The sequence below is a fragment of the Nannospalax galili genome, unplaced genomic scaffold (assembly GCF_000622305.1).
Source record: "Nannospalax galili isolate Female #2095 unplaced genomic scaffold, S.galili_v1.0 scaffold399, whole genome shotgun sequence".
NCBI classification, from domain to species: Eukaryota; Metazoa; Chordata; class Mammalia; order Rodentia; family Spalacidae; genus Nannospalax; species Nannospalax galili.
In genome coordinates, this window is record NW_008345053.1 from 3176084 (window position 1) to 3201988 (window position 25905).

At 41.6% G+C, this 25905-nt stretch overlaps 1 protein-coding gene and 1 non-coding gene across 9 annotated transcripts in view; both read left to right on the top strand.

Moving 5' to 3' along the window:
• Positions 1-25905, top strand: part of Wdr37 (WD repeat domain 37) — a 72130-nt gene that overhangs the window by 28074 nt on the left and 18151 nt on the right. For 5 of the 8 annotated variants that reach the window (XM_008841348.3, XM_029567464.1, XM_029567467.1 and 2 more), the window contains 6 exons: positions 350-485; positions 2086-2157; positions 6618-6662; positions 9618-9694; positions 15456-15696; positions 16861-17002. In XM_008841348.3, the coding sequence (XP_008839570.1) occupies positions 350-485; positions 2086-2157; positions 6618-6662; positions 9618-9694; positions 15456-15696; positions 16861-17002 (713 nt within the window). The remainder of the gene's footprint in view (positions 1-349; positions 486-2085; positions 2158-6617; positions 6663-9617; positions 9695-15455; positions 15697-16860; positions 17003-25905) is intronic. The other 3 variants (XM_029567465.1, XM_029567463.1, XM_029567462.1) reach the window with 2 other exon arrangements.
• On the top strand, positions 5228-5395 carry LOC115071731. Its single transcript, XR_003850814.1, has one exon. It is a non-coding gene; the product is annotated as a U1 spliceosomal RNA (small nuclear RNA).

Genomic DNA, 25905 nt, shown 5'->3' on the forward strand with positions numbered 1-25905 from the left:
GGAAATTTTGTTCGGTGATTTGAGATTCCTAGAAGAGTGACTTGGAATGCCAGCTTTGCTTACTCCAGAGTCATTACCTCCCTGACCCCTGTTGAATAGTGGAGTGGGGAAAATCTTCCAAAGCCTGTGAAGGACTTCGTTCTCTGATTCCGAGCTGAATGAGATTAGCCTTTCTGTGCAAGGCATCTCATTTCTGTTCATGCTTGTGTTATATTCCTTTAGTGTTTACAGTGTTCTGTTAAGTGAATTATACATTTTTGAAGACATCTTTTTGATGTTTTGCCTTTTTTAACTTAGAAAAATTCAATTCAGTTAATGTTTAAAAGTATTTCTTTCCTTCTCAATTTAGATCGTCTCCAGCTTTAAGACCACCACATCAAGGGCTGTCTGTCAGCTTGTGAAGGAATACATTGGTCACAGGGATGGCATCTGGGACGTCAGTGTTGCAAGGACACAGCCAGTGGTGCTTGGGACAGCATCTGCTGGTGAGCTAGACTCTGTCACAGTTGGCTTATTAAGATGTGGCTTTGACTGAGGACTGATGGAAGTGGCTTTCAGGTGACAGTGGCAGTGGTAGAGGAAGGTGAAGTGGTAGAGTGAAGGTGGTAGAGGAGCCATTGCAGCTAGAACTTTTGGGTCCATTAGTGCTGGTACACGCCCATAGCTCCAGCACTCAGGGTGGTGGCAGGAGGACCTGGAGTTGTTGGCCTGCATGGCCTATCATGAAAACCCGGTCTCACTGTCTCAGAAACAAAATGGAAAAAGAGAGGGGAAAGAACAGGAACAAAAGTATTTGTCTTGATATGGAAACAACCACTTTGAGGCCTGAGTTGTTCTGTGGGAGGCTGTCACAGCTATGAATAGACTTTGGCCTTTGAGGGAGGAGGTAGCTTTAACTTAATTATGTGAGGGACTCCATATTCAAACCACATAGATGGGATTTCAAAAGTATATTTTATTATTTTTTATTGTATGTGTGTACATGCACGTGTGTCATGTAGTGCCTGTGGAGGTCAGAAGAAGGCCCCTGGAACTGGAGTTACAGATGGTTGTTAGCCACCATGTGGGTGCTGGGAATCGAACCCAGGTCCTCTGCAAGAGCAATCAGTGCCCTTAACCACTGAGCCAACTCTCCAGCCCAGGCAACATGTTTTCTGATGTTGGGTATTCTTTGATTGGCTTTGTTCTTGTTCAAGCATGTATGCTTCGGATTGGAGACTCTTTGACATTTTTCTTCCAGCAGTGAAGTACAACTAGAAGTGTTAATACTAGTAACTGGAAAGTGCATGCTTTCCAGGCCACTTAGTTTGGCAGAGGAAGCTGGTTTAATGCTCCAGAGTTTGTCTTAAGGGGTCTCAGGGTGGATCTCACCACCAGGATGTTAGTTTCTGAAAGCTAAGATTAGTTCAACATACTAATAAACAGATAAACATTGCTGAAATTGAAAATGATGCTTAGCTGTTCCTAGCTTGTGAGAAGTTACTTTCTGACTGGACTCTGCTTTTTGAAGGTAAAGGAGAGCATGAGAACCTAGTTACGGTGCTGAAGAGCTCCTCTTGTTTGAGATTGTGTGCACACATGAGCACCCCAGACTGACTTGAAAGTGTCAGTTTAAAAAGTAAAAACCCGTTTCTAATATTTCTGAAATTTCATTTGGATAATTGGCATCTGTTTCTTAGATTTTTCTTTGCTTATCCTGTTTCCTCCTGCAAAGCCTGTAGGAGGTAAAGGTCCATTATTTTATATGACTCACCTGGATTTGTGGGTTAATTGAATTTGGATACTGTGGGTATCTGGAAAGCTCTAGCACTTGGCTGAAATGACAGAACTGTGATATAAATGGGTGGGTGTGGTTCATGCATGGCGGCTCTTTGTGGTAGTCCTCAAGGAAGTCAAGCTGCCTGTCTTCTTTCAGCCTCATGGCTTTAGTCACAACCTCTCTGACCTTGGAAACATTTTCTTAGATCAATTGAATTTTACAAAGTTACAAGAACATTAAGGGTGGTGTGACTTATTTTTAGGATGTTATCTTTAAAGAGACTCTAAAATTAGTGATGACTAAATTCTGATTTCTTGGTTTTGTAGATCACACGGCATTATTGTGGAGCATAGAAACTGGGAAATGTCTTGTCAAATATGCAGGTCATGTGGGCTCAGGTAAGCACTGACCTAAACAAACAAAGTAATCAGAAGCTGTTTATGTTGGTTTGTTTTTAAAATTTGTCATGATAAGAGCCGTTATATTAATAGAAAGTTTTATGGTTTTGGTTCTCTAGGAACAGTGTGATATATTCAGATTAAACTGTCTTTACCTTGTATGAGTTGTGTAAAGGAAAACTAAAGAGTACAAGTTATTTGTCTGCATTTTACATAAAATTGTGGATAAACCATATGTAGGAATTTTTATAACTGAACTATCTGCTTTATTGAGAGACGACTCAGTGGTTAAGAGCACTGGCTGCTCTTGGAGAGGACCCAGGTTCAGTTCCCAGCACCCATATGGCAGCTAGCAACTGTCCATAACTCCAGTTCCAGGGGCTCCAACGCTCTCTTCTGCCCTCTGCAAGCCTTGCATGATACAAATGTTCTTATATACATGCAGGCAGTACACTCAAACACATGAGATAAAATAATAAATAAAATATTAAAAAAATATGTGTTTTAGAGATTTACTTGTAAAAATAATTTGGATGCAGTCAGGTAAAGTAAAGGATACTTCACTGATTGTGTATTCAGGCCTGTATAATTACTGGTAGTTGGAGTAGCTCCTTCCCAGCTTTTCAGTTTTATGTGTTATTACCAATGTCTGGACCAAATTCCATTTTTCATTTTCTCTCAAGCACTCTGTGACGTTTATGCCACCTGGAATGCCTTCATCCAGTTCTGTGAGAGGCTGCCTACCCATTCACTCCCCTCCTCTGCCATAGCCACTGTCTGCCTAGCTACAGAGGCTTGTTACTGGGCACGTAGGTCTATAAACATAACACCTTAGTTTTCCATGTATTTCAAAAGAAATTTTGAAATAGAGCTTGGTTAAAGAAAAAAAAGGCTTTGTTTATGGTTTGGCCAAATGTGTGTGTGTGTGTGTGTGTGCACATGCATGTGTATCCACGTCAGATTTCTTCTTCACTGTGCCTTTGGCTATCTGACAGTTCATAGAAATCAGTGAGTGTAAGGCAAGAACATAATGCAAGTTTAGCTGTGAGACAGTCTGTTAGGGAAAGGAACCCGGGCTCCAGACTGCATTCATTCAGGTTTCAGCTGAAGGGAACGGGGTTGTAGAGGTCTTGACGTCTTTCTTGTCGGCTGTGAGATCCCACTCACTCCAGACCTGCCAGATTTCCTCTTTTTAAAGACTTACTATTTTTATTTTATATATATATATGAGTGTTTTGCCTGCATGCATATATTTGTGTCATGTGCATGCAGTGCTCATGGAAGCAGAAGAACACCATGTGGTGCTGGAAACTGAACCCAGGTCCTCAGCAAGAGCTGTAAGTGCTTGTCACTGCTGACCATCTCTCCAGCCCTCTGTCAGAGTTCTTTTCCCCTAGGTTTATTCCTCTGGTAGGTGTAGAGTGTTAGTCTTGTATATTTGGAGGTTACCTTCAGCTGGACTCCCACATGACTATTAAAACACTAATTTTAGAAATGAAGAAAAGGTGATTGTTTAATAGCCAGAGGGAGGGGCATAAATTCTTTTTCCTTCCTTCCTTCCTTCCTTCCTTCCTTCCTTCCTTCCTTCCTTCCTTCCCTTTCTAAATATATTATTATTATTATTATTATTATTATTATTAGGAACAAAGGAAGGTCTGGCCAAACTGGGATCAGAGTCCTGCTGTGCCCTGGGCCCTGCTCCTCTGCACTCCTTGTGGCAGTCAGTCGAGACAAAGACTGTGTGTCCCAGGCACATTCCATGTCATCTCCCCCAACTCTAGGAAGCCAGTACGGCTATTATTATTTTTAAAATATTATTTTTATTTTATGTATATGAGTGAATTGCCTGCATATATGTGAGTGTACCCATGTCATGCAATGCCACAGAGGTCAGAAGAGTACTTCGTATTCCCCTGGAACTAGAGTTAAGGATGATTTGTAGCCACCATGTGGGTGCTGGGAATTGGACCCAAGTCCTCTGTAAGAGCATCCAGTGCTCCTAACCACTGAGCTGTCTCTCCAGCCCTGCAAATGTCTTTCTTTAGAATATCTCCACTCCCACTGGGTGGGGTTCAGCATAGGCTCACTTTTACAGACTTAAGTATTAGCATCAACTTTAGCTTGTAAAATGCTGAAGCCTCCACTGAGTCCTCATTCCTCTCAGCACTTCTTGCCCATCTATGTGGTTGCCTCCAAGTCTAGGCTCTAGTTGGACCTGCAACTCTTTTCTTAGTATCTTCTCTCTTTTAGTTATTTTAATTTTATGTGTATGAGTGTTTTGCTTGCATGTATGTAAGTGCACCATGTGCTTGAAATGCCCATGGAGACTGGAGAGCATCAGATACCCTGGAGCTGTAGTTACAGATGGTTCTTAGCTACTGGTTAGGTGCTGGGAGCTGAACCTGGGTCCTCTGCAAGAGCGGCCAGTGCTCTTAACCACTGAGCCATCTCTCCAGTCCTGTCAGCTATTAAAGGAAAAAAAGAGATGCCTTTAATCCCAGCACTTGGGAGGCAGAGGCAGGTGGATGTTTGTGAAATTGAGGCCAGCCTGTTGGTATAGCAAGTTCTAGGCCAGCCATGGTTACAGGGAGACCCTGTCTCAACCTTCCCATCCCCCTCCCCACCCCCCAGAAAAGATTTTTTTTTGTCTTTTGAGACAGGGTCTCCCCTGTAGCCCCAGCTCACCTGGAACTCACTATGTAGATCAGGCTGGTCTTGAACACACACAGATCCCATGGCCTCTGCCTCCCAAGTGCTGGGACTAAAGGCATGTGCCACCTTGCCTGGCACTTTAGTTTTAGCTTATATATGTGTCTGTGAGTGGGTTTGTACACATGAGTGCAGTGCCCACCAAGGCCAGATAGGATGTCTGATCCCCTGGGGCTGGAGTCTTGGTGCTTGTCACCTGCCCTACGGGTGCTAGGAACTGAACTGGGTCCTCTGTCAGAGCGTTGCACACTCTTACCTGCTTAACCATCTTGCCTACCCCCTCCAGCTATTCTTGCTATTACTTGTATCTTCTGCCTCTTTTTTACTAGATTTTTCTTTCTTGGTGTATAATCACAGTATCATACTTACCTGGCAGGGAAGAGACTATCCATCATCATGAAGATGGTTTTCCCAGGGTGAGGCTCATCTGTTGCACTTCAGATATGGTAACCCCTATGATTTCCCCAAATGTGGGAAACTCGACTTAGTAATTTGTGGTAGTGGAGGACTGTGTTTATGCTCTCCTCTGTAAGAAAACAAAAACAGACCACAGTGCCCAGAATATATTACTAGGGGCTCAAAACTAACAGAATTTTGTAGAACAAGTGTCACATTCTCTGCATTCTCTGTTTCTCTATCTTCCCTTCAGGTTTATTATCAAAATCAATTTACTTATTTTTAGTGTTATAGCTTAAATTTATTACTTAAAAGATGACAATAATTTTCACCAACTTTTCTATGTTAGCTATATTACAGCATTGATAGTAAACTAGAATCTTCTGTTTTTTTTCATGTGCTTTCTTAGAAACACATCTGTTTAAAGACATAGCTAACAAAATTTCAGAGAGATTTGGCAAAATTCTCACTACATTCTGTATAAGGGCTATGCAGTTTGTTCACAAGGCATGGAAGTGAAGGTTGGTTCTTCCCAGAGTGACTTGAGTTTAACTCCTTGGTCATACTGACTGATGGTGGTTTTGGGCCATTCTAAGATCTAGGATTTTCTTTAGAAAAGTCCTAGGTGGGTAGATGGGCTTAGGATCTACATGGTGCCTGCTTAGCTCTGTTGAGCTGGTCTTCATTATCACTGTGCAGGTAGATTCATGGGCTCATAATTGTTGCCTTGCTGACCACCCATTAAGATAGTTCATGTTTTCAAGGAAGGAAGAAGGGGTGCTAGGGTATTGGGACTCAGTTCTCTGGCTTTATCTTTTTTATTAAGAAAATGAAAGCTTCCTCAGAAAACCTTTAGCAAGTGTACCTTTTGGTCTCATGAATCTGCATAAGAATTTGAGGATATTACAAGTGGTTGAACCTAATCTCAGTTCATTCCTGGAGTATGGTGGAGTTCACTCCTGGGGTTTCATTTGTCATGGAATAGATAAAGGTTCTGTAAGCTGGGAAGGAGCAAGGTAGGGCTTTGGCCAGTTGAGTAGAAAGTAAGCAGGGTCAGGTCACTGTACTCTTGCCTGTTGTCATAGCCTCATCTTTGTCTGCCCTGATTTATTTTAACTGAGTTACTTCCTTGTTTATAAAAAGAAATAAACTGTTCATACGCTTTTTGTGTGTCCTGTAATTTAGCAGCTTGGTTAGTACTATTGTGCCTGTGCCTCTGTTCTTACACATTTATTTATAGTTTAATCAAATTAGTTCCTTTATAATTTTAATTTTGTACATGTAGTAGCTAATAAATATTGATAACATGTTTCTTGTTACCTTAAACCTATTTTTATGATATTTTTATTTTGCAGTAAATTCTATAAAATTTCATCCTTCAGAGCAGTTGGCTCTTACTGGTATGTTGATTTTTTTTTTTTTTTAATTGAACAAAATCATTGATAGCCTGAAAATAGTTATAAACATTCTTTTCTTAGTAGCAACAGAGTTGTCCATGGTGTTGATGAAAATTAGACAATATGGGGCTGGAGAGATGACTCAGCAGTTAAGAGCATTGACTGCTCTTACAGAAGACCGAGGTTTTGTTCCCAGCACCTACCTGGCAGTAACAACCATCCTTAACTCCTGTTCCAAGAGATCCAGTGCCCTCTTCTGACTGCCACAGGCATTTCACAACATGGGACACTTAACTACATGCAGGCAATATACCCACATACCTAAAAATAATAAATAAAATTACAAAAAAGAAAATTGACAATCTGTAGTAGATATTTTATGAATGAAATGAGAGATAAAGTAAAAATACATTGAATAGTACTTCTTAAAATAGTAATGGAGCCATAACTTAGATAATTTCAATATATTGTGATATTAAAATATATTGTGATATTCTCGATTTTTTAAAAATGAAGTATTTTATTATTGCCTGTGATAATTCAGTCACAATAGGTTGTGACTAAGTTCCTTGAAGCACTGTGATTACTGCTCTATTTCCTAATTCCATCTGCATCAGAAATAAAGAAACAAGGAAAATAACAACATTGAGACACAGCAGGTTTCCAGAGTCAGTGTTTCACTCCTTTCAAACTCATGTTTGGGTTTGTTATATCTAAGACTGGTCTAAAAAGTATACTGTTTGTTACTTTTGGTCAGTAGTCTTTTGTACTGAGGATTATTCCTATAAAATTGTCAGGTAGCTGCAGAGCCTTGTGTTTTGGGATATAGATGGTAGTCTTGGAGATATGTGTTGCCTTTTGATAGACTAAAGATTGGCACACTTCTGTAAAGGACCAGATAGTAGATATTTTCATCTTTGACAGAGACCATGTGGTGTCTGTCACAGCTTCTCAGTCCTGCTATTGGAGCATGAAAGTGTGTCTCTGTAGCAGAGACAGAGCACTGAAGGAGGGACATGGCTGCGTATTTATGGGAAAGGGGCACTGTCCAGATTTGTCCCAAGGACTGGATGCTGCTGACCTCAGGAGAGAGGATACAGGCTGAGATGACAGGGTGCTTTTTGCAGGTGGAAGTGTGTATGAAGGAGCCTGAGCATGAATGCTTTTAATGTCTGCATGCAGTGATCTCTTGGTTTGGTCAGTCTTAACATGCGAGGGGGATATTGTGAGAAATCTAATCTAAGAGTTGTTTTCCCAGTCTGATGGTCTACATCTGAGGAATAAAGCAGGTAAGGCATTGAAACTCTAGTATACTTATGGTTTGTTACATGCAGAGGGGAACAACACAAGGAGACTAGAAGCAGTTGGATATGTCTAGATAGAAACCAATGATTTTGAAGGGAGAGGTGAAACCAAGTGACATTTACAAAGCAGTCAGTAGAAACTTTGAAACAAATAAGGGGAAGAGAGAGGAAAGTTTACTTCAAATTATTTTATTTTTTAATTTTTTTAATATTTTTAAAAAATTTTATTTTATGTGTATGAGTGTGTTGCCTGCATGTATGTGAGTGCACCCAAAATATATTTAATTAAAATTAAATCTTGAAAAAAAGGAAGGAAAAACAAATAGGCTGGTATGAAGAAATCTTAGGATTTAAAAAAAATATTTTATTATTTTTATTTTATGTGTATGAGTGTATTGCCTGCATGTATGTGAGTGCACCCGTGTCTTGCAATGCTGCGGAGATCAGAAGAGGGCTTCGGGTTCCCCTGGAACTGGAGTTAAGGACGGAACATAGCCATGTGGGTGCTGGGAATCGAACCTGGGTCCTCTGCAAGAGCAGTCAGTGCTCTTAACCGCTGAGCCATCTCTCCAGCCTCTTATTTTATTTTAATTTAATTTAATTTAATTTTTATTTTTATGTTTTTTGTTTTTTTTTGAGACAAAGTCTTACTGTATAGCCCTGGCTGGCCTGAACCTTGCTATATAGATCAAGCTGGGCTCAGACTCAGAGATCTGCCTGCCTCTGTCTCCTGAGTGCTGAGATTAAAAGCATGCTCAATTTTTTTTAAAGTATTTTTTTTAATACTTTATTATCTTTATTTTATGTGTATGCGTGTATTGCCTGTGTGTAGGTAAGTGCACCTGTGTCGTGTCCACGGAGGACAGAAGAGGCTGTCGGATTCCCTGGAACTGGAATTATGGAGTTGTTAACTGCCATGTGGGTGCTGGGGTTCAAACCTGGGTCTTCTGCAAGAACGATCAGTGTTCTTAACCTTTGAGCCATCTCTCCAGTCCCATCATGCTCAATTTTTGTGTTAATTTGAAGAGAAATGGACAAGTCAGGGCAATCAGTTGATTTCAGGCACAAAAAGTAACTATCATCAGCTTGTAGTAACTTCTTTAGGTTAGCTCTGCACTAGTGAAGAGAAGGTAGAAAGCCAGATCCTTTCATAATGCTGAGAGGTCAGAGGGTCTCCTGTGCCTTTACAGCTGTCCTTTGTCTTTTCATTCCTAGTTAGCATTTCCTTGCAAACTGCAGCTAGTAAAGAGAGGAATAGGAAAGCCACAGAACAGAGTACTACTAATACAGACATCGGCACATTCTAAAGTCCTGTTGAGGGTGTAGATGAAGTATCACTTTCCCAGAACAGCTCAGAATCTGTTACAGGCATAGACTGAAGATAAAAGCTATTTGTATCTTTCCCCCCAAACTTCCTTACCCTTAAATGAAAGGGGGAAAAATTTCATGAGTAGCTGTAATCCTATTTTGTATACATGCTCTATTCGTAATAGCTTTGCATAGTCTTTGAAATAATTATTTAAATAAAGTCCATTCATTTTACTGAATGATGGCTAAGTTAGAAAATCTGACTGATGTTTAGCTATAGCATAGGAAAGGTACACTTTATGATGATGTGCACACTGGATAATTTTCCCCTCGTTTCTCTCTTCAGCTTCTGGAGATCAGACTGCTCATATCTGGAGATATGTGGTACAGCTGCCGACACCTCAGCCTGTTGCTGATACTAGTGTAAGCATGCTTAGTTTCTCTGACAAAGCAGTATGGGATAACTTGTGCACAGTTCAGCACATTTGCAAATTTTATAGTAAATGGATAGTATATGTATGGACTGAATGCTTGTTGTTAAGTAAGGTCACAAACAGCTGTAACCTGAGAGGACTGGTGTTCTTATAGGACGGAATAACAGAGTCGAGGGGGCATGCTTTCCCTCTGTCATCCTCCCTCTCTCTGTCATGTGAAGATAGAATGAAAGAGAAGCTGTCTTCAGGTCAGGCAGAGAGCCTTCACCAGAACCTGAATCGACCTTTTTGGAGACATGGTTTCAGTGTAGCCCACCCCTAGAACTGGGATTCCAGACATGTGCCACTGCACTTGGCTTCTTTTTGATTTCTGGGGCCAGGATGCCTCAGCCCAGTGCCACAGAGGTGGACTGCCTAGCTGAGCTGTCAGAAGATGCTACCTTAGTGTGTCTAAAAGATAGAGAATGGAGCTCACTGGGATTATTTGTTGAGCCTTAAGATCTAACGCAGTTTGCCTCGCAAGCTTTTGGGTTTGTTTGGGACCTGTTGTCCCTTCCTTTCCTGATTCTTTGGAGTGGAGTTATCTTTCTGTGCTTATGCTGCCATTGCATTTTGGATAAATATAACTTGTTTGTTTTCTGTGGTTCATAGCTGGATAGGAATTTTGCCTCAGGATGAATTGTACCTTGATTCTCCTCCAGATATGATTCAGAAGATAGTATGTTAAAATGTACTTTGGACTTTAGTGTTAATGCTCGAATGAGTTGATGCCTTGGGGATGGAGTAAATATATTTTGCAACATAAGGAGGATGTGCAGGTTGGAGGTCTAGGGTCAGCATGTTGTAGATATTTCTGTCTCCTCAAAATGTTTTTTAAATTTTTATGTGTATGAGTGTTTTGTCTACATGTATATAAGTGCACCACATGCTTGAAATGCCCACAGAGGTCAGAAGAAGGTGTCAACTTCCCCTGGAACTGGAGTTACAGACTGTTGTTAGCTGCCCTGTGAGTGCCGTGAATTAAACTGGGTCCCCTGGAAGAACAACAGCCAGTGTTCCCAACCACTGAGCCATCTCTCCCCTGCCCCCAGATTTGTATACTAATATGACCCTAATTGGAGGTAATGGCCTTTAAGAAAGTAGTTCAAGGTAATGAGATTATAAGGTGGGGTCTTGATCTGATAGGGTTAGTGTCCTTAAAATGAAAGACACCAGAGAACCTGCTTTCTTCTGTCCCCATTTCTGTGACAGTTAACTTACTGCGTAAAAAGAGCGTTTTCACCACAGACCAAACGGGTTGGTACCTTCATCATGGACTTCTGTCCAGAATTAACTAACATCGCTGCCCTTTTCGGACATGGAGTTTCAGTGCCTTCTTCTGAGCCCTGCTTATATCTCCTGTATGTGTGGGTTCTCTAGTAGAACAAATAATGAACACTGCACATGACTCAAACCAAATACATGGTCTTAACTCTCAGTCCTTTCCCATCTTCACGTGTTGCTTGTCCAAGGAGGTAGCTCCATTGTATTTCTAGGTACTTACCTCTTATAATCATTTTTTTTTTTTTTAATCGAGTAGCCTTTTGGGCTCTTGTTTTAGGTCAGGGGTCCAGCAGGTACCCAACCTTCCAGAAGGTTTGGAATGCTCTTTGTCACACCCCAGGCTCTCTTTCCTCTTCTCCCTCCTCTATTTCCAGTCAGTTGATGAAATTTTACTGATTCCAATTGTCGAATCTTTTCTGTATCTGTGGGAAACTGTTTCTGCAACATTTAAGAGAGATAACCACTGAGTTTTCCCATGGGTCATTGTTGGGGATAGGTTACTTAGGAGATGCAGGACAGACACCAAAGTGTGTCAGAGGTTACACCCCATACTTTGCTAGACTCGTTCATAGTCCTGGCCAAAGAGCCCTTTATCCATGGAGCCGTCCAGAGCTGTGCTCTTTCCGTATCTGGCAGCAGGGCAGTTACAGGAGTGCAGGGCTCCTCAGATGCAGGGATGGGGGCTGAGCAGCCTCATGACCAGGGCCTTCTCACCACTTCCATGGCAGCACTAGGGATAGGAGTCATCTAGGCACCGAGCTCAGAGCTGAGGAATTTCCCACAATTGTAGCGCCCCTTCCTGTCTTGGTGTTGTGTACTTGCCAGGAGCCATTGTTCCCTTGAGCAGCAGTCTGACAGTGAAGCTCTCATCTCCTGCAGAAGGGAAAGGGTTTGCTGACCTTTTGCCCCTCCCCAAGTTTACAAACTCTCATCCTCTCTGGTCAGTCAGATCTAATTAGACTCTGCCCACCATAGCTCCTTTTCCATAGTTCATCAGGTGTGACCTTTCTAGAGTAGTGTACATGCTAACACTTCAGTGGCTCCCCCCTTTGCCTTTGAGTTAAAGTCTTTTCTTTGCAGAGCCTATTTTTCCATACACTGTGTAGCTCTGACTGTCCGCAAGCTTAATGCCTCAGCCTCCAGAGTGCTGAAGTGATAGGCCTGAGCCACACTCCAGTCTGTTCTGGTTTCCCCTTGCCAGCCTTTCTAGCCTTAGTTTGCATAGTCCTGCACTCCAACCCAAACAAACACAGCTGCTTTTTGAGCTCTGAAGTTACCACATTCTCTCCTTTCTTAGACTGTACCTGCCATCTCTGGGCTTCCCTTCCACGTGTCTCAGATGTGGCTTTTTTCAAGAGCTACTCGACCCTGTGTGGTAATGTGCAGTCTTAGCAGATTTTAGCAGAATCTGATAATTTCTCATTCCCATCATCAAAGTCCTGTTCTCTCTTCCTCATGATGTTTCTGCATGCTATCCTGTGTGCTCTGTCTTCAGAATGGTTTCCATCAACACACATGTGTTCCAGAGTCCATCCAGAACTGACCATCTCATTGACTTCTGAAGACTGTGGCATTGAAAAATGTCATGTGTATTCACCTCTTTCTCTCCTGAGTCACTCACTCTTTTTTAAGGCCAGCTTAGTGTCCATGGTAGCTCTTCCAGTAGAGAGTGAAGCTGCTTCTCTGGTTCCCTAATTGCATTTGCTAATTGTGGTTCTCCCTCTAACAGATGCTTTTTTCCTCCTATTTCTTCCTTCCTCTTGGGTCTTGTTGGGTGTTTGTCTGATGCCTCATTTACTGGTATGTGAACCTCCTGCCATTGCACTTGTGCTTGGGTGTTGTGCATCTGCAGTTGGGTTCTAGATGTCCCCCTAACCTGCTTTCTTGGGGCTGCCCATCTCAGTTCATGTCATTCATTGGTTTGTTTGGACCATACACATTTCAGTTGTCTGTACATTGTGTTTTTCTTGCACTCCATTTGGATATGTACTTGTCAGCAAATTCTGCAGCTTTCCTCAGAAGATACTCTAATCAGCCTTTCTTCTCACCTTCATTATTACTACCCAAGTCTAGGCTGTCTTCCTCATCCTGTACTTTGTTTTTTTTCATGTTGTTTGCTGGGACTGACATAACCAAATCACACAAGCTGGTGGCTTCAGCTTCAGAGTTATGCTATCACAGTCCTGTAGACAGAAAAGTTGGTTTCCTCTGAGGTCCCTGTCCTTGGCTTGCAGATGTTCACCTTCTCAGGATGTCCGCACATGGTCTTTCCCTTTGTGCGTCGGTATTCTCTCTTGCAGTACACCAGTCCTGGTGCACTAGGTGCTGCTCTCATAGCCCGATTTTAATTGCCTGTGTATTAGTTGCTTTTCTTTTGCTGTGATAAAACACCATGGCCAAGGCTACTTATAGAAGGAAGAGTTTATTTGGCTCACAGGAAAAGTCCATAATGGCGGGGGGAGGATGGTGGCCGAGGCCACCAGAGCAGAAAGCTGAGGGATCACATTTTCAGGCAGCCTCAGGAAGCAAAGAATGACTAGAAATCTGGCAACCCCTAAGAACTCACAAAGCCCATCACCAGTGATGTGCTCCCCACAGCTAAGCTGCGCCTTTTAAAACCTCTCAAAACAGTACCACCAACAGGGAGCAGAATGTCCAGGGGCTTGGAACCTATGGAACATTCTCACTCGAACCACCACAGTCTCTTAAGGGCTTTTTCAGCACAGTCACTTCTGGGGTCCTATATGTTGGACTTTGGCATACGAGTTTGTGGGAGACACAGTTCAGCTCACAGCAGACTTCCTTCATTTTCCCCTGTTTACACAGTTAATTCAGATCTTATGTCTGGGCACAGCTCTGATGATTTTCCACTACCTGCAGAAGAAGCCCAGAGTCTTTTCTGTGGCCTAGCAGGTGTTGTATGCCTTCACCTAGTCCATTGCCTACCCTTGCACATGCCCTGCACTCACTGGCAGCCCCAGTTATTTAGCTGAGAGGCTTTCACACTCGTTCCCTCTACCTGGAATGCTGTTTCCTTCAGTATCGGAAGACCTTGTTCTCCACAGTCGGACTTGGCTGTTGTCAGTCTTTTCCTGGGTGATTCTGTGTAGGGTAGTAGCCCTTCGGCTGGCTACCCCTTTCACCCTTTCCTATTTTCTTCACAGCACTCACTACCCCAACTGCATATGCCATTCATTTCTATACTGTGTGAATGCACATGACATTCCCTTGTGTGTTTTGGTCATGTGACATAGTCTCATCCTAGTCTATATGTACATGTGACATGTATTCTTGATAGTGCACGTGTATATTTCGTGAGTGTGTGCAATCTCTCTTTTCCTAGAGAAAAGGTTCCGTGAGGGCAGGGACTTAGCCAGTTGTGTTTACTCCAGTAGTCTTACCACTTAGAGTGAGCATCATCTTGGATGTAACAATGTCCTCTGTCTTTTCTGCTGTGTAAACAGCACTATCAGTATTTGTTGAGTCAGTAGACATATTTTCTTGAATAGCTAAAGTATAGGCTGACTTCTGTTTTTATGTTATCTCTGGCTTGATCTCTCATTGTTAGAGCAATGCAATTCTAACTATAACTTAGAATAATTTTTTAAAACTTTTATTTATGTGTATGTATGTGTGTGTATATGTACATGTGAGTACAATGCCTGTGGAGGCCAGAGGGAGCACTGGATTGACGATGGCTGGAGTTAACAGGTGGATGTGAGCTGCCTGTTGTGGGTGCTGGAAACTGAACTCCAGTCCTGAAAGAGTGGCGAGTGCTCTTAACCTCTGGGCCGTCTTTCCAGTTCCTAATTCTAAGTCTATTTTAAACAGGCTCCTAGGAGACTGGAGAGGTGCCTCAACAGTTAAGAGCGCTGACTGCCCTTCCAGATAACCTGGGTTCGGGTTCCCAACACCCACATGGTGGCTAACAGCTGTCTGTAACTCCAGTTCCGGGGTTTCCGACATCCTCTTCTGACCTCTGCAGGCATTGCATGGCATAGGTGCACTTTTATACATGTAGGCAATACACGCATACACATAAAGAAAATACTAAGCAGGCCCCTAAGAATGGAAATGCCTTTTGTATTATATCATTGACTTTTAACTTTAATTTCTAGTAAGTGATAAAGGTAAAATGTTGAAAATTGCTCTATTTGCCATTTTATTGACTAGTAAAAATGAATTTCAGTGCTTTTGATGTCATAGTGAATTTAATTTTTTTTCAGGACATTTGACCTCCTTTATAACCAAGTCATAAAATTGAGAAAACATTCCTTGGGTGCTGGTTGTCTATACTTGGGTGCCTGTAGTGGTCCTAATGATGACTAGATCTTAGAAAGAGAAATGAGATCAGACTGATGGTGCAGCTGTGCTGGGAAATACTCAAGAGTCCTAGGAAATCTTTCTTTTCTGATTTTTACCCTTAGCAGCAAATTTCTGGAGAAGATGAAATAGAGTGCTCTGATAAAGATGAGCCTGACATTGATGGAGACGTGTCCAGTGACTGCCCTACCGTTAGGATGCCGCTGACATCTCTCAAAAGCCACCAGGGTGTAGTTATTGCTGCTGACTGGCTGGTTGGTGGGAAGCAGGCAGTGACAGCCTCATGGGACAGAACAGCGAACCTCTATGATGTGGAGACATCTGAACTTGTTCATTCTCTGACAGGTATCCTGCTGTAACTGTTTGAACTTCCTAGTTGGGTTCTTTCAGTTTATGTTTATGTATTTATGTCTGAGCTTACAGATCACTTCCAGGCTGGAATTCTAGCTAGTGCTTTTGGTTGTTTGGTTGTAAGTTCTGGAGATCCTTTCTATGACTAGAACTCTTGGCAGCTAAATTTATTTTATCTTCAGGAGATAAATGGCAGCATTTAGCATTTTGATATTTGAAGTATGGTTGCTTTATTGGTTTTCTATTTTTCTTTGACATTTAAAAAAAAACAAACTTTACTGGCTTAAACAATAGGAATTCACTACCTTAATGAGGTCAGGCTTCCTGGGTCTCTGGTAGCTATTCCTCAGCCGAGGGCCTCCCTGGCTAAAGTGAAGGTGTTGCCTGGGCAGGACCTCAGGAACTTGTAGTCCTCTTCCAAGCTTGCTCACTGTTGGAAGAATCTATCCAGTTGCTTGTAACCATATGACTAAGGCCTCATTTTCTTGCTAGTTGTCAGCTGGGGTCTGCCTTGAGCCTCTGGAGGCTGCCCTAGGCCCATGGTGGCCCCACCAAAGGCCTCTTTCTTCTCACAGAGCAGGTTGCTGACTTCTAGCCCAGCAGGAACATGTCTCTGCTGACTTAGTGCTCCAGTTTTTGGGAGGACCTTGACCCTTTGGGCACCCCTACCTGGTTAGACAGGCCATCCAGAACAACCTTCTTTTGATTAACACAAGGTCAACTGATTTAGAGACCTTAATGACATGTGGGATTCTTTTTGGTCTATCGTATACTCTACTTAACAGAAAGATACATTTACCAAGTTCTGCCCAGATGCAAGAGAGGATGTTATACTGAGAGCCCACAAAATTATATTACAGAATTAGCAAAGAGTTAAGATTTAAATTGTTGTACTCGGGCTGTTAAAGTGATTTGTTATGCATGTGTTTGGTTCCCTACTGCTTATAAGTGGATAGCTGAAGGGACTTCTGACTTGACCTAAGGGAACAACCTTCCATATTCCTACATAATTCCTTAACGTTTACCTTTGTGTTGGATATTAGCAGTGGAGCCCATGAAGACGATGGGTATTTTTTAGTCCTGTGTTTTTATGAACGCTGCACTCTAATTGTTGTCTGCAGGTGGATAACCTTGCATTTTTGTTGTATTTGGTTGTAGGGCATGACCAGGAGTTAACACACTGTTGTACTCACCCCACCCAGCGGCTTGTGGTAACTTCCTCCCGTGACACGACTTTCCGTCTCTGGGATTTCAGGGACCCTTCCATCCACTCTGTGAATGTTTTCCAAGGACACACGGAGTGAGTTGCGGTTGTTCAGAGTTCTTAACTGTTGATTAAAAAGTTCCATAGGTTGCCGTTAAAATAATTCTAATCTCAGTTTCCATTATTTGAAACTATTCCCTTTCAAAAGGATTGCTCTTTTCCTAAATATTTTGCTATGTATTTCAAAGGATTTAGAAGATTTAAAGATGGCTCTGAAGTTCTCTCAAGAGATTGGATGGGAATGGACTCTGACGGAGGTGGGGGTGGGTGTCTAGTAAAGGAAGACTCAAGAAGCACTCCAGATTTGGTGGCTGTGTAGTGGAGACATAGTCCTCCTGGCATCCATCAAGAACCCCATCTAGCTGTCTACAGTTTTTTACAGTTGACTCTTATGCATCTTTTTTATGATTAATTTTTTAGATTAGCAAACACAGTATTGGGTTTCATGATGGCATCTTCATACATATGTGTCATAGTTTGTACTTTACTCACCCCCCCCCCACTGGTTCCTTTCTTCCTTCAGTTGATCCTTATGCTTTCCTCTTGCATGCATTTCATTACTCTTTCTGTTTCACACCTTCTTTGAATCTCCTCCCTAACCCCTCCTACAGCTTTCTAGTTGTGTGACCTACAAACACAGGTGTAGATACGCACTTCTATTCATCTTTTAAAGTTTGTGTTTATTGCATGCATTTGCAGGGCGTACTGTGGGAAAAGGTATATATGCACACATACAGATCGTCTGTCTTAGTCTGTTTCTTTCTGCTTGAATTTCTGTCAAACAACCTGAGTATGAGACTATCTTAACAGTTCTTTATTTCCTCAAACTCGATTTCTGGTCTTCTCAGGAAATGAGGAGGCCATCTTAGTGCCAGAGACCTTGGATACGTCATCATTTTTCCTTTCACCCAGCTTCTCTCCTCTTCTTTATGCTAGCCCCCATCTGATGCATCAGCAAAACTCCTGTCCAAGCATACTCCCAATACATCCTGTGTCCTCCGTGTCCTTAAACCACTGCTGTCTCTAGACTCACTCTTTTTTACCAGGACGACAGTCTGTATCCTGTGTGATACCCAGATGTCCCAATACTAAGAAAAGAAAATAGAACAAATTTTTTTTTTAAGATTTATTTTTACATTTATTTATTACTTTTTATTTATTTATTTATTTGTGTGTGTATGTGTGTGTGTGTGTGTGTGTGTGTGTGTGTATTCCATGTGTGTGCGTGCCTGTGGAGGCCAGAAGATCAGATCCCCTGGAGTAGGCAGTGTGAGCCACCTGATGTGGGTGCTAGGAATTGAATTGAGTCTTTGGGAAGAACAGCACGTGCTCTTAACCACTGAGCCATCTCTCCAGCCCCTACAGATTTTTTTTTTTTGGTGTTTTTGAGACAGGGTCTCCCTGTAGCCCCAGCTGTCCTGGAACTCACTATGTAGACCAGGCTGGCCTTGAACTCAAAGAGATCCACCTGCCTCTGCCTCCTGAGTGCTGGGATTAAAGGAGTGTGCCACCACGCCCGGCAATCAGATTTTTTAAGAAGTGTAAGATTGGGGAATAAGTTTATGTCTTAAGTCTAAGCACCTGGGGGAATGTTAGCAGCTAGCAGTTGTGAATGTATACTGGGACTTTATTGACAACTGGGTCCATTCTAAGAGACTTAAATGAGTTAATCTTTATATAAGGTGGGTTTTTCTATTAGCTGAGCAATAGTAGCCACAGTAACAGCATCTCTACATACTCCATGACTGAACTCTGTGCAGTGTTGTTGCTTAGTCACAGTGCAGCACGGGCCCAGCTTGGACCTGAGAGCTCTGCTAAGTGGCTCCATCCTCATGTCTGTCTCGGTGCTATCAACCTACTTGTTTGTGGGGAGGAGGCAGTGGTGATGGTAGTGAGTGAAAATCTGCCTCCCAACTGAGCTATGCTGAATGTGGCACTTCTTGATGTCTACTGTGTGCAGAGAGGACTTGCCTGCCAGGCCCCACCTGGCAGCGCTGCACACAGTGGAGTTTGGGGTGAGGGTCCTCTTGGTGCCATGCTTGACCTACACTGAGGCTGCAGTCAGGACACTCCAAGGCTGGGGGATTGGGAGGACTTTCTTAAACGTTTTAGTTTGAAGTTTCAAGCCTACATAAAAATTAAAAGACTAATGCAGTGATTACCCCTTTATCCTTCTCTAGATTCACCTGTTTTTAATTCTTATTTTTTAATCTGTCTGTTTTTATCTGTCTTTGTCTGTAAAATATACACTTGTTTTCTCTGGCTGATCTCTTTGGCTTCAGCATGTCTCTTTTTTTTTGGTGTTTTTGAGACAGGTTGAACCCCTGTAGCCCCAGCTGTCCTGGAACTCACTATGTAGACCAGGCAGGCCTTGAACTCACAGAGATCCACCTAGCTCTGCCACTTGAGTGCTGGGATTAAAGGTCTGCGCCGCCACGCCTGGCTGATGTTCTCTGAATATAGTATTATTATCAAGAAAATAAACTAAAATTCTGTCATATCTAGTATCTGGCTCATTCAAATTGACCAAGTTGTCCTTAAAATGTTTTTAAACTGTATTTAAATTTAAATGTAGGATTTAATCAGAATTCACTAGTTACTTTTAGATATTATGGTCCTTTTGTCTCTGTTATTTTAGTATGGCCCTCCACCCAGTTTTTTGTTTGTTGCTATTTTTTAATGACATTGAGGTTTTTTTGTTGTTAAATTGCAAGACATGGGGCTGGAGAGATGGTTCAGTGGTTAAGAGCACTGACTGTTCTTGCAGAAGATCACAGTTTGATTCCCATCACTCACATTGCAGCTAATAACCGTCTGCAGCTCTAGTTCCAGGGGATCTGATGTCCTCTTCTGTCCTGTGGGCACTGCATGACATGGGCGCACTTATGTACATGCAAGCAATACACTCATACACATAAAATAAAAAATAAATCAGGGGCTGGAGACATGGCTCAGCCGTTAAAAGTACTGGCTGCTCTTGCAGAGGACCCGTGTTTGAGTCCCAGCACCCACATGGTGTCTAACAACCATCTGTAACTCCAGTTCCAGGGGAATCCAACATCCTCTTCTGACTCCATGGGCATTGCACAGCATGAGTGCATTTACACGTATGCAGGTAATATACATATATATATACACACACACATATAATAAAATATAATATTTTATAATAAAATAGAGAAAATAATAAAATTTTAAAAAATGAAAAATTTAAAAATTAAAAAAAAAAAAAAAAGCAAGGCAACTAAACTCTCTTGTAGAATTCTGCATTTTTCCCCTGGCCGTCTTTTTTTTTGCCACTTACCTCTCCGCCTTAGTTGTCAGTTTTTCATTTTTTTGGCACCTACTAAAACACAATGCCAGATGTCCTACTGTTGGTAGTACTCAGTTGGATTAAGGTCGTATCTGCCAAGTCTTTCCACTGAAGGGTTGTTTTCCTGTTTGAAGTTAGTGAAGTAATACTTTGAAATATGACTGTCTTATTCCCCAATAACCTTTCATCAGGAAGGTCTAATTTAATGTTGATGGTCTCTGTCTCAGTCAGTATACCGAGTGTTGTAGAAGGGTGAAGTCTAATTCTGCCATTCTTCCTATACTCATTTACCTATGTATTTATCTTTTGAGAATGAATATAGATTTCTGGACATGTCATTTTGGTGTCCATGCCCTTTATTGCCATTTTTGTGTTTCAGTAGCACTGTGGGCTACTGAGCCTTCATGTGACCCTCTTATCTCTAGGCTTGCTAGCCTTTTACTATAGTGAGACAGAGCCTGTGGCTGGAGAGTGCCACCAGCCTGTACTGGAGAAGCAAAATCTGTCAGAGACTTGAGAGTTGGGTTAAGAAAAGAATTTAATGTTCAGAGAGCAAGACAAGTCTGCTTCTGGTATGAGTGGAACAGGTATCCCAGAGGCCTATCATCTTGCCCTTAGCATGCTTGCAGGGGCGGAATGGAAGTCTGTGAAGGCTGGAGCACTGTGTCCAGGTCACGGTGCAGATGGCCAGGGTTTGCTAAGTCCTTGGTGTGCCTGGCCAGGTGCAGTTCAGAACACCTCACAGGCTGGGCTTGTTGACCCTCTCAGACACTGGCAGGTGTCCTCTCTATTCCATAGGGAGAAATTGTGGTGTGAACAACCATATAATTTGCTGAGGGTTGCCCAAGTGTTCGGTGCAGTTTGACTCCAAGGGAGTGATGTAGAGTAGTCTCTCCTGGTGTCTTCACCTTGCCTCATGGTGGTATTTAAAAACTTTTAAAGTCACATTCTAGTCATTGCCTGAAAATTTTGTTTTTGTTTTGTGCTTTGAGAGAATATATTACTGGGTATATTAGTTACTTTTCTGTTGCTTTGATAAAACATCATGATCAAGACAGCTAATGAAAGGGTTTATTTTGGCATATGGTTCCAGAGGAGTAAGATTCCATTATGGTGGGGAGATATGGCAGGAGGCAGCGGGAGCAGAAAATTTAAAGCTCATCTCCAATGGCAAACAGGAAGCAGAGGGCAAACTGGAAGTGCGTCAAGGCTATAAATTCTCAAAGCCAAGGCCATGCCTCCTAAACCTGCATAAATAGCATCACCAGCTGGGGATCAGGAGTTCAAATCTGTTAGCCTATGGGCACATTTCTCATTCAGACCACCATACTGGGAGTTGATGGAAGTCCCAGCTTATAAGGGTGTTTCAACAGTAGGCTATTATTTGTGTCCCTTGGCTGTGATGTGTAGGTAATGTTAGTGCGATGCTTAAAATATTGAATTAGTGGTATATTTTTGTGGCTGGCTGTTAACATGAAACTGGTTATTTTAGAGATAGGAGGAACATAACTGTTTGTGAAGGAGCCCTTATTTTTAATGTGTATCCATGAATATAATTTCCAAGAGTGTGTTTTTTAAAAATTTTTAAAAAAAATGAGATCAAGTGTAGGCTTAGAGTAAATGTGCTGATTCTCACGAGCCTTCTCTCCCACCCAGCTTTTCTAAGATGTAAGATAATGGCTAGATTGACTTTAATGACAATGATAAGTGAAAGTTTTAATGAGAATAGAGTGTTTGCATAAGTCTTACTCTGAGCCAGATTATTGACATTTTCTCTTTTTTTACTTGACTAGGCATGAACTAGCAGATTGCATTGATGTGTAGATGTGATAACAAGTTTGAAATGTTTTTTCTTTGGTACTAATTTCCTTGCTCTGTCAAACTGGGTAAGTTTAATTTCCTTGCTCTCTCAGACAGGGTAAGTTTTAATTTGTTTAGGCCTTTCTGAATTGTCAAGATGTGCTATGAGGCGAGAGGTTGGATTCCTTTTCTTCCAGATTCTGGGTAGTTCTGTGCATCAAGGGCGGTGTAGCTTAGAGTAATACCATGTAGCCTGCCTCATGCAGGTTTAGGACTTGGACAGCAGATGGAGCTATAGACACAGTTTATTGAACATGGTATTCGTAATATGTGATCAGCAGTAAAGCCTTTAGAAACACCTCACATTTAGAAAAACAGGAAATGAGACATTTCACAAGGTTTTATCTGAGGAATCCTTTTAGTAAGTGTTGTCTTTTGCCTTTGTCATGGATTCTGTGAGTTTGAGCCTGCACAACAAAATAGCAGATAGCAAAAGCATATAGATTGTACCTGTCATCCATAAAGGGCATACTTTTATTAAAAGCAAACTTGATTTAATTCTTCATTAAGAGCAGAGGAATAGCCAGTGTCTGCAGTGTGTGTTCTCTTTTATCACTCGCATGCTTTCTGAATGTGACTTAGGAAAACAACTGTGACTCTCCTGCCTTTCTCCTGTAGCTTTATCGCTCTGAGGGGCTCTCTTTTGCAGGCTCTTCTGAGTGGATTGTCCCAGGGTGTTCTGTTTTATGACCTGGAGCCTAGACAGGAGCCATTGGGCCTGTATAGCATCTAGCATGCTTGGAATGAGTGGATGGAAATGCTCTGAGCAGCTCATTATTCAGGCTGCAGTGCTGCCTTCTAGTCCAGCAAGGCTCATGTTCTTGAGTTCTTTAGAGAAGCTCTTTTCTGAATATTAAAAGCAGAGGTCATATTTTCAGGCTTTAAGTTTTCTTTTCATATGGATGTATCTGAAAAATAGAATTTGAAATATTTTTTAGTGAATTATTGCTTAAATAGGGACAGTATCTCAGTAAAAGCCTTTCTTGCATGTTTCATATTAGCATGATATGGTGCTCTTTTGAAAATTATATTTTAGGGCATATTTTCATTTATGGGAACTGAACATAAATTATTTAAAGTATAATGTGAATGGTTGGCTTAATGACCAGTTAATCTGCATTTCTGTATCTTGGGTTTTCTTAGGGTAAGATATAGCTATATATCAGGGTAAGATATAGCTATATAGCTGTATAGCTTCAGGATTATTAGCCCAGATTTGTGATCCAGTTTCTCATAGAGCTGGGAGGGAGATTTTTCTTCCATTTCATTTTCTTTCTGTTACCCCTGTACTTTCACGTGGCTTTGGTGCCTTTTTGAAAAACTAGGATTTGAGATATAATACTTCACTGAGAGATAAAAAACTAGAGCTGAATGCGTCCCCTTGAGATTTGTACTGTCATTATGTTTGCTGGATAGAGACAGCTCCTTGATGTCAGCTCTGTTTAAGGCTTTTATCATACATTTTTACAAAGGACTAATACATCTTTTTTTGATGTGTTTCATTTATTTTTCACTCTGAATTATGACATCTCTTCATTATATTAGGAATTCTACCATAATAATATTTATTTGATGTAATGGTGTGGCTGTTAGCACACCAGTTGTTAGTAGTCTAGTGTGTATCAGTTTGTCTGAAAAGTAATTTTAGATCTATAGCATTGCTTCACAAATAGCAGGAATGCAAAATCGTGTCCCTTGATCTTGGAAATAATAGGAACGACGCAGGAATTTCAGCCGCAGTCTGTCTCTCAGGTCTTTCTGTCTGAATCCTCAAGGGCTGGTACTGAATTTGCTGCTTTTCACTTGAGTTGTGCTAACTCTTTACATAGCCCTGCGGATTTCATCTGGTAGTGTTACTTAGTAGCTTAAGCAACCACTTCCCAAGCCAGCTCTTCCTCCCCTTCTGTATCTAGCACCCTCCTGTTGATTTGGATGCCATACAGACCCCTCACCCGTGGATTGTAGAGAACACGTGTGTGTAAGAGGCTCTTACTGTTTGGAAAGCTGTTAGGCCAAATCCACTCACTGTCCTTTGAGATGAGCATGCACGATGGATGCCAATTTGGTTGCTATAGCCTAAGGTCCTAGCTCCAGGCTTATCAAATTTGTTCCTTTTGTCACTATTACCATGTCTAAGAACTTGAAGTTTTTCCTTCTCCCCTCCACTGCGCCGCACTCCCCCCCCCCGTTTTGTTTTGTTTCAATTACTATAAAAAGGAACTGACAGTTGAGGCGGTCATTGGTCATTCAACTTCCTCCATGGGTGGCCAGTGACTCTAGTTTATATCAGGCTGACAGTATTTATTTACAACTGTGGATAAACTTTGGCATTGAAAAAAATTGGAAATAAGATCAGCATGGGTAAAATTTTGAGAATGGAAGGGTTTGGTTTCTTTCTTTTTGGCTTTCTTTCCACATGAGTGTAACTTAATGTCAATGTATGCTTTGGTAATTTCTTATAAAGATACTAAAACACATGTCACAAAACAAAAAAATCAGAGTAAAATTGTAATGATTGTCTTGAAGACACTTTTATATGCTTTTATTGTCAAATATTGTGTGTGTGTGTGGGTAGTTGATACTAAATTCTAGGTGATACACTTACTAAAGTAAAGATAGCTTTGGTCAAAGTCCGCATATAGGAGTTATTTGATGTGGACTGAGGAGAGGTGGGTGACTTTCTGCTGTCAGTGTGTGTGATGGAGATTTTGGAAGACTGTCCTTGATTTTTATTTTATTATTTTAATTATTATATTTTTAATTATTATATTTTTGAGATAAGGTCTCATGGAGCCTCTTCCCCTTATTGCAAACACTTAAATCTATGTTCACATCTTTGCTTTTTAGCTCAGGCTAGCCTTGAGCTCGTCATAGAGCTGAGGATGGGCCTGTATTCCTAATCCTCTGCCTCCACCTCCCATGTACCGGGATTATAGATGAGAATCACCATGTCCCAGATATACTTGGTTGTTGAATCTGCTTTGCTATTGGTGATTGCTTCATACCCTTCTGTGTGAGGAGGAAGGAGCCCGAGTAACAGGTGTCAGTGAGTAGTGCCCTCTAGGGACAGGCCAGCCCCAAAAGTGCTTCCCCAGGTAGAAGTGACTGCTTGAGAAAGAAAATGATCTGTCAGATTATAGTGGCCTCAAAACTACACCTGAAATCTTTGAGCCCAAATGCACCAGGTTTTATGTCCTGAAAAGCATGGTTTTACTGTCATGTTTTATTACATGAATTTAAAAGAATTTTGAGGGAGATTTTAAATTTACATAATTTTTTGCCATAATTGGTCGATGTCTAAGGTTATAAAATTAAGGTTGAAAATAACTAAGGAGTCATATGTTATTTGTATGGTATGAACTCCCAGTATATAGCCCCATGCTAGGTTTTCCTGTTGTTTGTTTGTTTGGTTGGTTGGTTTTTATTGAGGCAGGGTCTCTGTGTAGCCCAGTTGTCCTGGAATTCACTATATAGACCAGGTTTGCCTCAGACTCAGGGATCTGCCTGCCTGTGCCTCATGGTACTGGGATTAAAAACAAGTGCCACCAGGCCTGGCCTCCTGGCTTTTTTGTTGTTTTTATTTGTTGCTATTTTGTGTTTTTTCTTTAGGCATGGCCTCATGTCTTCCAGACTGACCCTGAACTAGCTAAGGATGACCTTGAACTTCTGGTCCTACTGTCTTCATCTTCATAGGCATGTTTGCTACCGTGTCTGGTTTTATGTGGTTATGAGTACCAACCCTTGGCAAGCAGTCTACTAGCTGAGC